Genomic DNA, 13,439 nt, shown 5'->3' with positions numbered 1-13,439 from the left:
CGCTTTCCTCTGAGTGTGTTAAACCACCCTGTGATGCAGCATGAGCAGCAGTTCGAAAAGATGCTGTTGGCTGGCTTCACATGTCTTGGAGGAAGCCCCGGTTAGTAGCTGTGGTATGGTGGGAATTGGCAGATGACCAAAGTGTGGAGAAATTTGTGTGTGGTGGGGGATTCTAGAGACATTGTTATAGGGTTTACTGTACTTTTTGTATTTCAGGGCCAGTTTTGTTGGATGAGTTTGTGGAGTGGTACAAAGACCGAGAGATGTCGTCATAGCAACAACCGTCATTGCCTCTACCATCACCAACAACTAGAAACTAATCGGCAACAGGCACTGTGGCATCAGTGAAAGAAATGACTTAGACATGGTCCTTACAAACAAAACATAACAGGACCCGGTGGGGCAGACTGTAGGTATCCTGCCAGTGAATTTGTGTGTGAGTGTGTGTGAGTGTGTGTGAGTGTGTGTGAGTGTGTGTGAGTGTGTGTGAGTGTGTGTGAGTGTGTGTGAGTGTGTGTGAGTGTGTGTGTGTGTGTGTGAGTGTGTGTGAAAAAGTGTCAGCGTTCCATAGTGTAACGTTCAAATGTTGCCCTTTTCATAAGGGTTATGTATGAGCGTTAACACTGATGATGACTAGGTGAGACAGCACCTCAGCCCTAAATTCTTACCTGATGTCCTGACCAACCTGCAGTGCATCATGGGAAAGCACATGGCCAAGCTCAGTGCCACTCCCTGCCACCCTACTGTGACGTGACTAACTGTGAATGTTTGAATGGGTGTTTAAGAGGGGTGATCTGTGATATTCCACATGCTAGGGTAAATACCAAAATAGTTCCCTTCTTAATGCCAGGTGATTTAAACATTATGGGGTCTCATTTAAAATACAAACTCGTGTAAAAATCATCTAAAATGATGATTTAAAAAAAAAAGGCTTGCAAATGAGTCGAAATAGCCATTGCTACAGTGACCAAACATCAGATCCTCACCTATCCTAAAAGTCTCACTTGTTACAGTGTGTACTTTTAAAAAAAACAAAACAAGCCTTTGCAAAAGAAATCTTAATAAGGCAGACTTTCCTTTAAACAACCCGATTAAAAGTTACCACAGTGGCGTTTTATTAACTGTGAACTATGAAAGATAAAAGTGCTAAATCGGCCCATCTTACAGAATATTTTCTGAAGTGCTCATTGCTATTTCGTTGTACAGATTAACTTAAACAGATTCATTACACAGGGTAATCGTATAAGTTTATCATATTTAACAACTACCTGCCATTGTGCTGCCCCCCACCCCCCCCAATCCTCTAAAAGATGTGTTTGACTTCTTTTATTTATCGTCGTTCTTCCTCGTTTAGTCCACATCTTTAAATAGCACATAATTTGACTATGTGCGTTATTGCTTTAAAAGTTCAGACCTTGCCTAACATGGTCGCTGTTCTGGAGAAAGACTTTTGACTTGACTTTTATGCTTTGTTTTCTTTTAAGTTACTGAGTTTGGGGGCATGGCGCAAAAGTGCAAATCCGCAGTTCTCTGTCTTTGGTATTACAGATGAAGCAATGGCTGTAAAAAAAATAAATAAATAAAATAAAAAAAATATGAACAAGTTGAGGCTAAATATATTCATGTCCTTCATGTGATCATGCGAGTAATGTAACATGATTTTGTTAACCATACAAAAGTTTGATATTTCTCGGGCAATATGGTAAAAAATCTTTTACTGTGCCAACATGAATAGAGGATTATTGTTATTAAGTAGTTTTGCTGTCATTCTTATTCCATTGTTATTTTTTCTTAGTGAATCTCTCATGTAAGAAAGCATTGCTAAAGGGAGTTCAAATGAAAGTAAGAATTGAAAGGCTAGAAATGGGAAAAAGAAATTGCACACAGATCTGCAGATTGCCCTTCTTTGGTCACTCTAATTCTAAATACGATGTTAAATTTGATCTCAGATTTCTTCCCATTGCTTCTCCTATCAGAGCTGTATTTGTCATTGCCCATATGTTTTATGCAACAGTGTGCCCTTATACCTTCATGCTCTCCAAGTAGAATCTATTTGGGTACGATTTATTTTAATAGATCTCCCACAGACACGTTGTTTGTTTTTTTTCTTCCCCCTCTTCCTGTTACTTCAAACAAGTGTTCCTTCAGTTCACGTTAAATGACATGTCGAGGCTGTCTCTTGAAGTGGAAGGGACATGTGATGAGAAACATGATTCCACGGCAAGACCGTAAGCCCATAGTGACTGTTGCATAGCAACCATTTAACATTCTAGTTACATTTGTAAAATGTTCACTTTTGCCTCTGACTGTGTCATCTGAGTGGACAAAAAAGTGCATGCGTTCTTCATGCAGAGCTGTCTTGAGTATAAATGAATTTTTTTTTTTGTGTGTGTGAGAAATTTTATGATTCTTTTTCCTTTTTTTTGTACAGGCATTTGTGAATTTACTGTGCTTTCAATTTTTTTTTTCACAGCCATGGAGTCATTGTTTTATGAAAACCACGATTGTCATGATATCTAACGCTTAAATACACGTTCAACCTCATTCGCCAAAACGTTTTCCGTTTGCTTTCTTTTACTCACCATTTTCAGCACGTGCTTAACTACACCACCCAGAAGTCGTTGCAGCACCTGAATCTATGCACTTGAAATTACGTGCTTGCAAGAATAACATAACGACAGATTCCAGTGGCCGATGTATTGTTTATGCTTTGTTTTTCTTTTATGATTTGATACAGTTTCAATCAGTCTGTTTGTAATGCAAAAATCATTAAAAAAAAAAAAAAAAAACTCGAAACATATACAATGCAAAGAGCATAAATTGAATAAATAAGTTTTTCGATGTCGTTAGAACATGTAGTGGGAGGAACTACATTTCATGACTATAATTAGGTAATTACCATGAGAAAATCTGATTCAAGAATGTGTAATTACCTTAAATCTGTAACAGTGTAATGAAGTATATGGTTGGGATAGTTTTGCTATTAGATGTGTTTCTTTTCATGTATTAAAATTCTAAGCACTGAACACATAATATCTGCGCACCATTAAAAGAGTAACAGCTTCTTTTGGTTTATGATTTTGCCTTTCGGTGATAACCAAATGTGTTCTTTTACAGCGTTTACAAGAATAGGTGAGCTGACGTGTAATAAATCAAATAAGCCCTGCGTTTTGCACAAAGCAAACAATTTTGTAAAGGTGAAACATTTTTGAATTAGGTTATAATCAGTATTTGGCGGCGAAGGACCATGACGTGCAATCTGGAGATAATATAACTTAACATCGTTATAGGTACTTGTGTTCCTGTGGCAGTGTTCGATTATCAGATCTCTGTGTTACGACTGTTGCTAAGACCGTTTTGCTAGCAGTCTTGGCTAATGCAGGGAGGCTTGGTTGACTATCTCATCTGACTGTATATATATGTATGGATGTGTGTATATGTGTCTGTTTTCACTGTAACCTATCTCTACATTCAGTATATAAAGAGGTTTGTTAACGATTTGTGCCATTTAATCTTTTATACGTTTTCTCTATTTTCTTTTCTTTCCTGTGCTAGGTATATGCTGCTATCTAAGACCCAAGCATGCTCTTCTATTGTAATAATTCTAATAATATTAAGATAAAAACCATACATTTCCAAAGTGTGTTTAGTTTTTAATTCTGACTTGCTTTGCGATAGACATTTAATCTTTATATACATTCCTTCTTGTTTGTTTTATAATGTGTCTTGGGAACAATATCCAAAAAATAATAAAAAGACAAGGGAAATAAGATAAATGCTAAAATGAATTTATATAACTGTGAAAGACCCTTTGCAGTCAGTGTGCATGTTTGTATATTTAGTGTCTCACCAGAAGTAAATGAAAAGTAACTAAATAGCAATTTAGTCTCAGTGAAATTTTCTGTTTCTAAAATCAGTATTCTATTGTGATTTACTTAAACATACGTACATTGATGTATAAAATTATACAGTCTTTTTTACATAGTTAAATAGTGTAGGATATATTAAAGACACCTCAAACGTCGTCTTGAATCCCATCAATCTCAAAGCACGCACAGGACTTGGATCTGAGGGATGAGATACTCCTGTCAGATTCTGAAGCATCTACTTCCTTGAAGTTTGCAGTCCTTTTACTTCCTGTAGACACCCTGTGTTCAGTAGGAAGTGGATCTTCCTCCATTTTTAACTGACAAGCTTCCCTACTGATCACTTTCCTGAGATGTGAAAGACTCAGAGGTCAAACTGAACCCATCCATTGCTCGCCTCTTCTGCTGAAACAATAATCTTCTTCGTTCCTGCCTTTCACGGGCCAGAGAGCTGTCTCTTAGATACTCTCTAGAATCATCGTCTCCTGAAGAAGCTGCAAGTTTATTACTGATGGATTGGGATACGTCCTGAAGCGCAGGGTCCATAACGAGATGCTTTCTTGTTTGCAAAGCAGCCCTTTCATTGGACAAGGCACCCAAACCAGACAACTTTGATTCTAATATGGTCTCAGATTCTGTTGTAGATAACGGTGCCCTACTGCTTGATCCTTGTGTGTTTGCATATTTCTTGTCACCAGATGAGGTATTTGAACTTGTCCGTCTGAATACCTCTTCTACTTGAATAAATGCGTCATCTGGCTGCCCATCTAGGTTTGATGAGAACAGATATCTCTTTGGCTCAGGAAGTTGGTTTAGCCTACTAGTTTCTGTAGTCACTTTCACTGCAGATGATGCATCTTGTATCCGTGAAAGGGGCTGATTTTGATCATATTGGTCAGAATATGTAAGCGCGAGAGACTTTTTTGGCCTTGCTGGTGTTACATTTGTCTTGAACGTCCTTGATTCTGTTCCTATATTCATTGATCCCCACTTTTGGGATGAGCTAGATGGGGACAAAGTTTGGATATGAGGTTCAGACTGCCTGAACTGAATGTATCTATTTAGCCTTGGTAATCCATCTATTCGGCCAAAGGAATCATTTTCCTCTGTAGTAAGTTTGAATTCCTCCTCAGATGGGAAACTTTGTTTGCTTTCCAATTTTGAGTGACTTAAATACTTTAATGGCACTGGAGATGACTGATAAGGTTCTGATTGCATGATCTGAACATGCCTTTTCACTTTTGGTAGTTGACTAATAGATAAATCTAAAGATCCAAATAAATTATCTGCAGCATTATTGGATTTATCATTTGCTGTTGTTTTGTTCTGATTCTCGGATTGTGTAAACAGAAGAGCTTTCTTTACCTTTGGTATATTATCAAGAGATGCTGATATTCCATCAAAGAAAGTGTCTTTTGTGCTTGATTTAGCATCATTATTGATTGAGGAGCCTAACGTCTTCCATTCTTTTTTGGTCATTTTCTCAGTTGGAGATTGTGACTGACTTGAGGGAGAAAGTTCAGATTGTGTAAACTGAATATATCTATTTACCCTTGGTACCCTTGGTGCAGGAGCTTTGACATCAACCATGGATAAATCCGATCCCCATAATTCTCTTTCCTTTGCTACATCAACTATGACTCCATGGGTGTTTGAAGACTTTGGTGGAGCTGAATGTTGTTGTGTGAACCGAATATATCTCTTCACCTTGGGCAGCTCACTAATAGATGCATCCATTTTCTTAAAAAAGGTGTCTTCATTATTTGACTTGCTATCAACAGGTGAAGAACTGGTCCTTCCTGATTTTGTCAAAACTGGTGTAACTATTTGTCTGTGTAAAGACACAGATGAAGGCTGAGTAGAACGCTGTGAGAACTGAATGTATCTTCTCACTTTTGGTATCTCGGAGGATGCACCAATTGGTCCAAAGAAATTGTGTTCATCAGAGGCCGGTTCAGATGCTAAATCTTTCTTCTTTAATTCTGAGCTAGGACGTATTGTTTTTTCTGTCATGTTGGTTAAAGAGTGCAACAGCGGAGGTTGTATGTGGGGTTCAGCTTGCGTGAACTGAATGTATCTTTTCACCTTTGGCATTCCAACAAATGATGTACCTGTTTGACTGAAGAAATCATCTCCCTTAATGGATGGACTTACTTCAGCCTCGGATGTTGTGGACTGTGTTTTTGTCGAGAACTCTGGTGTGATGCATTCGGTAATTATAGATGTTGTGGGAGAGTGAGTTGAAGGTTGAGGTTCAGATTTTATGAACTGAATGTATCTTTTTACTTTTGGCACTTCATCAAAAGATGTGTCTGTTTGTCCAAGGAAAGTGTCACCCTTAATATCTGTTCTGTGTTTTTTCTCGAATGAAGAATCAGCACTACTAGACTCTGTTTTTGTTGCCAACACTGGTGTGACTATTTGGGGTTTGAAAAATGACGATTGAGATTGATCTCCTTTGATGTTTACAGAAGACTGAGTTGGAGGATAAGCTTCAAATTGTGAAAATTTAATATATTTATTTACCTTGGGAACTTCATCAAGGGATACACCAAGTGGCCCAAAGAAGTTGTCTTGTTTTTTTGGAAGGACATCTTTGTCAGAAAACAAACTGGAACTAACAGATTCTGATTTTGTCACTAGTTGAGGTTTGACTTTTTGTGGGACTTCCGTCTGATTTGAATTCTGATTCTCGGATTGTGTAAACAGAAGAGCTTTCTTTACCTTTGGTATATTATCAAGAGATGCTGATATTCCATCAAAGAAAGTGTCTTTTGTGCTTGATTTAGCATCATTACTGATTGAGGAGCCTAACGTCTTCCATTCTTTTTTGGTCATTTTCTCAGTTGGAGATTGTGACTGACTTGAGGGAGAAGGGTCAGATTGTGTAAACTGAATGTATCTATTTACCCTTGGTACCCTTGGTACCCTTGGTACCCTTGGTGCAGGAGGTTTGATGGCAACCCTGGATAAATCCGATCCCCATAATTCTCTTTCCTTTGCTACATCAACTATGACTCCATGGGTGTTTGAAGACTTTGGTGGAGCTGAATGTGTTTGTGTGAACCGAATATATCTCTTCACCTTGGGCAGCTCACTAATAGATGCATCCATTTTCTTAAAGAAAGTGTCTTCATTATTTGACTTGCTATCAACAGGTGAAGAACTGGACCTCCCTAATTCTAGTTTTGTCAAAACTGGTGTAACTATTTGTCTGTGTAAAGACACAGATGAAGGCTGAGTAGAACGCTGTGAGAACTGAATGTATCTTCTCACTTTTGGTATCCCAGAGGATGCACCAATTGGTCCAAAGAAATTGTGTTCACCAGCAGCTGGTTGGATGTAAGCTTCAGCTGCTAAATCTTTCTTCTTTAATTCTGAGCTAGGACGTATTGTTTTTTCTGTCATGTTGGTTAAAGAGTGCGACAGCGGAGGTTGTATGTGGGGTTCAGCTTGCGTGAACTGAATGTATCGTTTCACCTTTGGCATTCCAACAAATGATGTACCTGTTTGACCGAAGAAATCATCTCCCTTAATGGTGGGACTTAATTTATCCACAGATCTTGTAGACTGCATTTTTGGCAGTAGCTCTGGTGTGACACATTCTGTAATTACAGGCAATGAGGGTGACGAAGGTTGAAGCTCAGATTGTGTGAACTGAATGTATCTCTTCAATTTTGGCACTTCATGAAGAGATGTACCTATTTGCATAAATAAATAGTCTCCCTTAATGGATGGACTTAGTTCAGCCTCGGATCTTTTAGACTGCATTTTTGTTGAGAACTCTGCTGTGACACATTCTGTAATTACAGATGTTGAAGGAGACTGAGCTGAAGGTTGAGGTTTAGATTTTATGAACTGAATGTATCTTTTTACTTTTGGGACTTCATCAAAAGATGTATCCATTTGTCCAAAGAATGAAGGGACTGACTGATTTGAAGGTTCAGCTTCCAACTGTGTAAACTGAAGAGATCTGTTAACCTTTGGTATATTATCAAGGGATACGTGGATAACATCAAAGAAATTAGATTTGCTCTGGCTTGATTTTGGATCAGATATGGAACACGATATTCCTTTTGCTGTGACCGCAGGTGTCACTCGTTGTTTGAGTGAGGACGGAGGCTGTGACTCAAGAGGCTGAGGTGAATGTTCTGTAAATTGAATTCTTCTCCTTACTTTTGGTATACCATCAAAGAGCACACCTATTTGTCCAATGATATTGTATTCATCAACAACTGGATTACAATCTTTAGATGGTAGATTATTTCTCTTCACTTCTGTGCCTTTTCGTATGGTTGGTAGCATCTCATTTAAGGGAACGTATGGTGACAGAGTTTCAGAAAATACTTCAGACTGTGTGAACTGAATGTACTTCTTGACTTTTGGCACTCCATCCAGTGAGGCAGCTATTTGTCCAAAGAAATTATCTCCAACATTGTGAGGTTTGGCATGATCTTTAGTTACCAGAGATGTTTTTATTTCCTGTGATATTTGCTCATCAGTTAGTGAATATTTTTTCTTTGATGGATGGTATGGTGATAAAGTTTGGCAATGAGATTCCAATTGTGAGAACAGAATGTGTCTCTTTACTTTTGGCACTTCATCAAAGGATATAGGTATTTGCCCTAAGAAACTGTCTCCCTTAATTTCTGGAGTGAGCTCGTGCACAGGTCGAGGCTCAGATTGCGTGAACTGGACATATCTCTGTACCTTTGATATTGCAGGTAGTGATATACTTTGTCCCTCAAAGAAAATTCTGATTGTGTCAGATGGGGGTTCTGTTTTTGAATCTCCCTTAAGCTTAGCCATTTGGTTAATTGATGCTGAAGGTGTTGAATGATTTGAGAGTTGTGATTCAGATAATGAAAACTGAACATGGCATTTTACTTTTGGCACGTCATCAAAGGATATAGGTATTTGCCCTAAGAAACTGTCTCCCTTAATTTCTGGAGTGAGCTCATGCACAGTTCTAGGCTCAGATTGCGTGAACTGGACATATCTCTGTACCTTTGGTATTGCAGGTAGTGATATACTTCGTCCTTCGAAGAAAATACTGATCGAGTCAGATGGGGATTCTGTTTTTGACACTATCTCAGACCTAACCACTTGGTTAACTGATGTTGAAGATGTTGAATGATTTGAGAGTTGTGATACAGATGGTGAAAACTGAACATATGATTTTACTTTTGGCACATCATCAAAGGATATAGGTATTTGCTCAAAGAAACTGTCTCCCTTAATGGTTGGTGTGAGCTCATGCACAGTTCGGGGCTCAGACTGCGTGAACTGGACATATCTCTGTACCTTTGGTATTGCAGGTAGTGATATACTTCGTCCCTCAAAGAAAATACTGATTGTGTCAGATGGGGATTCTGTTTTTGAATCTCCCTTAGGCTTAGCCATTTGGTTAATTGATGTTGAAGGTGTTGAATTATTTGAGAGTTGTGATTCAGATAATGAAAACTGAACATATTGTTTTACTTTTGGCACGTCATCAAAGGATATAGGCATTTGCCCTAAGAAACTGTCTCCCTTAATTTCTGGAGTGAGCTCATGCACAGTTCTAGGCTCAGATTGCGTGAACTGGACATATCTCTGTACCTTTGGTATTGCAGGTAGTGATATACTTCGTCCCTCAAAGAAAATACTGATCGAGTCAGATGGGGATTCTGTTTTTGACACTACCTCAGACCTAACCACTTGGTTAACTGATGTTGAAGATGTTGAATGATTTGAGAGTTGTGATACAGATGGTGAAAACTGAACATATCGTTTTACTTTTGGTAGGTCATCAAAGGATGTATCTATCTGACCAAAGAAATCATCTCCTTTAGTTCCTTTAGTGGTTGCCCTGGCATCATCCTCAGTAGAGAAAGTGCAATTCTTTGATTCAGTTTTTACAACTTCATTAGAGATGATTTCCTCTTCAGCAGAATGAGGTGGAGCTTGAATTGGAGGATATGACCTACTTTGTGAGAAATGAAGATATCTCTTTACTCGTGGTATTGGATCCAAGGCTTGATCAATCTTCCCAAAGATACTGTCACCAAAAGATGAACTCATACGGGGCCTCTCTGATTCAGATATTCTGTCTATTACAGATGTAGACTCCTGTTGATGTGGAGGTTTAGGTGCAGAGATCGAGAACAGGAGAGAATTTTTCAGCTTTGGTAGCCTATCAAAAGCTTGTCCTATTGTTGCAAAGAAATGATTATCATTTGTGGTAGGGTCAACATTTTCTGAAGGCGTCATTTGCTGTTTTTTGACAGATAAGCCAAAGAAGCCCCCATTACCTTTACTGTTTGTGGTTGCTGTATTGGGTTCTGGCTGGACATCTTTCTTATTTGTTCCAGACCCACTTTTGTTAAACAGCAGTGCACTTAGCCCACTAAGACTTTTAAGTATCCCTCTCTCTTTCTCTTTACTGCGCTTGTCCTCTATATCTGTACTGCTTGAGGAGTTGTCATAGTCAATATTGAGAAGCCTGTCTGGGCTTATGACTGGTGTGGCCTCAGTGCTAGGAACCTTATGTTCTAAACTTATCTCAAGTCTCCTGGGGTAGTCTCCTTGTTTATCTTCATCATCTTCACTACAGCTACTGGTATGCGATCTGTCTTCCCCCATCAGGCTGGTGTTCTTTCGACTGGTCCTATAAACAGGATGCACATGGTATTGTGTAGGTTCATCTTTGTACTCACTCTTAATATTTGAGGAATGAAAGCATTCTTTGTACTCGGTAAACTGTTCATCATCAAAACTCTCCCCTCGAGTATAAGTCATGTGTATTTCTGTTGGGTCCAGGGTAATCGTGTCTTGTCTGAATGGAACTCCTGTGCCTGTTTTCTGGTTTTCAATTAGGGTATCTTCTTCAAAAGGGGAAAGTCTGTTTTCAATGTCATCATTTTCTGAGTAGGAAACTTGTGTTTCTGAGTCTTCATCATCCTCTGGGTTGACTGTGTATTCTGTGGGTCCTCCTTCACTCTCTCCACTTTCACTTGAGTTACAGGAGCTTGGTCTATCAGACTGTTCATCTACAGACATTTCTTTTTCAATTATTGGATAATCAAGAACAGCGACATGTGAAACACGACTACTTGATCTTGGTGAGCCCTCAGTGAATGAAAAACTCTCTCCACTGTCATTCCATAAATCTGGGTCCAGTTCATCCACGCTCTCATCCTTCGATTCAGACATCTTCAATGGAAATGGATCAGTAATAAATACTGGTATTGTTGCCTGATGGTCCGTACTGGCTTGTTCATCATCATCTTCATATATGCTGACTGTAGGAGAATCTACACTTTGCTCATAAGACATCTGTGGCTCTTGCCGTTCATCTGAGTGAGAGGATGCAGGTGAAATACTTCTCTCCTCTAATTCTGTGGTGTCTTCTGGGTCTGGGCTATATTCATAGGGCATTCTTTTGCTACTTTCAATGTTCTTGGTGGATCTTGAGCATGACATTTCTTTATTTTCCTCTCTTAGTGGCACTTCTTTGTGCACCTTAATATGCTTTGTCAAGGATTCCTGTTTCTCTGCATTCTCATAATCTGTATTGCTCCCAGATGGACCCTCTTCTACCGTGACATAATATGGAACACCTCCTTGCTCCTGTATTTCTGTAACTTGCCCAAATGTCACTCTTGGACCTTCACGCACTTCATGTTCTGGGTCATCTGTATCCGAATAGCCTTCATTCACATATGGCCTCTGTCTAGTTGAGGAAGTTTCCAAGTCTGAAGGTGATGTAGTAGAATTCCTCTTACTTCGTATTTGGTTGTACCATTTTTCCAGAAACGGTCTTAATATAACACCAAGGATAAAGGCTACAATGAACGTGATTAAGACGGACAGGCAGACAGCTAATACAAACTGAGATTGTTGCACTGCTCGTACAGCTGGCACATTCCTCTGTATATTACCATTGTCCTCTCCATTAAGCTCTACCGATCCAATTTGTGCTTCTCGTCGCAGTCTTCTCTCATGAACTCTTTTACTAACACGTAGATTGAAAACTGACACATGCTCTTCCTGGTATCCTGAGACGCAGACATAAAGTCCTGCATCATGCTCTGTGATGTTACTGATATGAAGGAATTGTTGGCTGTCAGAGATTTGGCCATGGGGTGTCCACCAATGAGTGTGCATGAAATCTGAAGAAAAGAAACACATTTCATAATTATGACTTGCATACCGTGGTGGCTGTTAGTATGTCGTACTTATGCACGTTAGATGATTTCTATATAGCCAAATTCCAATGAAACAACTGAATTAGTACCTTGGTTGCCAGTGCTACAGGAAAGAATTAATTCCATCCCCTCATCCACAGTCAACTCTTTTTTGACACCAGGTGTGTTGTATACAGGTTGTGGACAGGCAAGATCTGATTCCTCCAGGTACAGCAGATCCTTTCCAGCATAGTGAGAGGGAGAGAAACACACCACTTCCCATGCTGGATTACCTAGTTCCCTGTCAAAGCTGAGCCACCTTCTAATTGTCTTCAAGTTACAGTCACACCTCCACCTATTTCCAGAAATGTCCACCAACACCTTCAAGTTCCGTAGAGACAGGTAGGCTGGCACAGGTATGGTAGCCAGCAGGTTATAGCTCAAGTCAAGGACCTAGGTGATATAACTGATGCGTTAACTCTTAATGCGTCATCCACAACACGTTTAAAATATATTTAAAGACAGGGCTTGTTACCTTTAGTTTCTGCAGGTCTTTAAAGGCTTCTGGGTGGATGGTGTTGATGAGGTTATGCTGAAGGTGAAGCTCAGTCAAGTGAGTACAACCAGCCAAGTCAGCGGGGCCAATCTCAGAGATTCTGTTGTGGGAGAGCTGGAGTACTTTTAGGGATTGAATATTGCCCAGTCCTAAAATGGAGAAGCGAGATTGACTGTTACATAAACATATGATGGAGATAGTGACTCCATAGCTAGAGTACATACATAGGAATTAAGCATTTAATGTCTTCATGTCTTGTGCAAGGTTCATGATATCTAGTTTACTTTAGAAAAATGCATCAAAAATGTATTTGAGTGAAAAGATCATCAGGATGCTACAGTATGTAGAATGAAGATACCAATTAAGGTTTTAACCTGTGTTTAGGTTGTTTCTTGGCAAGGCTACTTGTAGTTTTTGATCTGTCATCACAGACGTGTTTTATAATAACACAACCCTGCTGTGTTTTAGGTTATAGGTTTAACCAATACACGTTTACGTATCGATACATCCTGCCTTCTATCTTTTACAGTAAGAAAGATTTAAATAATTATTAATTGCTATATTTGACTGTAATGTCAGATAAAAGTTTATTTAAGCTTGCCCCACCACCATGTATTTCTACAACTTAAAATTATAGTGCGAGGAAATTAAATATAGAAAATTAGGTAATACTTTATTTGAAGAATATCTGCTTTGGGCTTTTATATCACAGTCATAAGCTCTGATTCTAGGTGATGGAATCCATGATTGGTGGATATGTACTTTACATCTGAGGGCATCATTGCCACAGAAGACATTGCATTTAAAATGAGATACAAGGCATGTTGCAGCACATAGGACTTATTAGGA

The 13,439-nt window shown here is 39.0% G+C and overlaps 2 protein-coding genes across 7 annotated transcripts in view; one reads left to right on the top strand and one right to left on the bottom strand.

Moving 5' to 3' along the window:
- Window positions 1-3,498, top strand: part of dcun1d4 (DCN1, defective in cullin neddylation 1, domain containing 4 (S. cerevisiae)) — a 19,569-nt gene extending 16,071 nt beyond the window's left edge. For all 6 annotated transcript variants that reach the window (XM_053675723.1, XM_053675721.1, XM_053675720.1 and 3 more), the window contains one exon: window positions 217-3,498. In XM_053675723.1, the coding sequence (XP_053531698.1) occupies window positions 217-275 (59 nt within the window). In that variant the 3' untranslated portion in view covers window positions 276-3,498. The remainder of the gene's footprint in view (window positions 1-216) is intronic.
- Window positions 3,162-13,439, bottom strand: part of LOC108257981 (uncharacterized) — a 16,093-nt gene continuing 5,815 nt past the window's right edge. Inside the window, exons 3-5 of the mRNA XM_017456181.3 lie at window positions 12,570-12,739; window positions 12,145-12,487; window positions 3,162-12,019 (exon numbers count right to left, since the gene is read on the bottom strand). Of these exons, the coding sequence (XP_017311670.2) occupies window positions 4,200-12,019; window positions 12,145-12,487; window positions 12,570-12,739 (8,333 nt within the window). The 3' untranslated portion in view covers window positions 3,162-4,199. The remainder of the gene's footprint in view (window positions 12,020-12,144; window positions 12,488-12,569; window positions 12,740-13,439) is intronic.

This window comes from Ictalurus punctatus, chromosome 25 (assembly GCF_001660625.3).
Source record: "Ictalurus punctatus breed USDA103 chromosome 25, Coco_2.0, whole genome shotgun sequence".
Lineage (NCBI taxonomy): Eukaryota > Metazoa > Chordata > Actinopteri > Siluriformes > Ictaluridae > Ictalurus > Ictalurus punctatus.
Note: the sequence above shows the minus strand (reverse complement) of the source record. Positions and strands in the feature narration are given on the sequence as shown.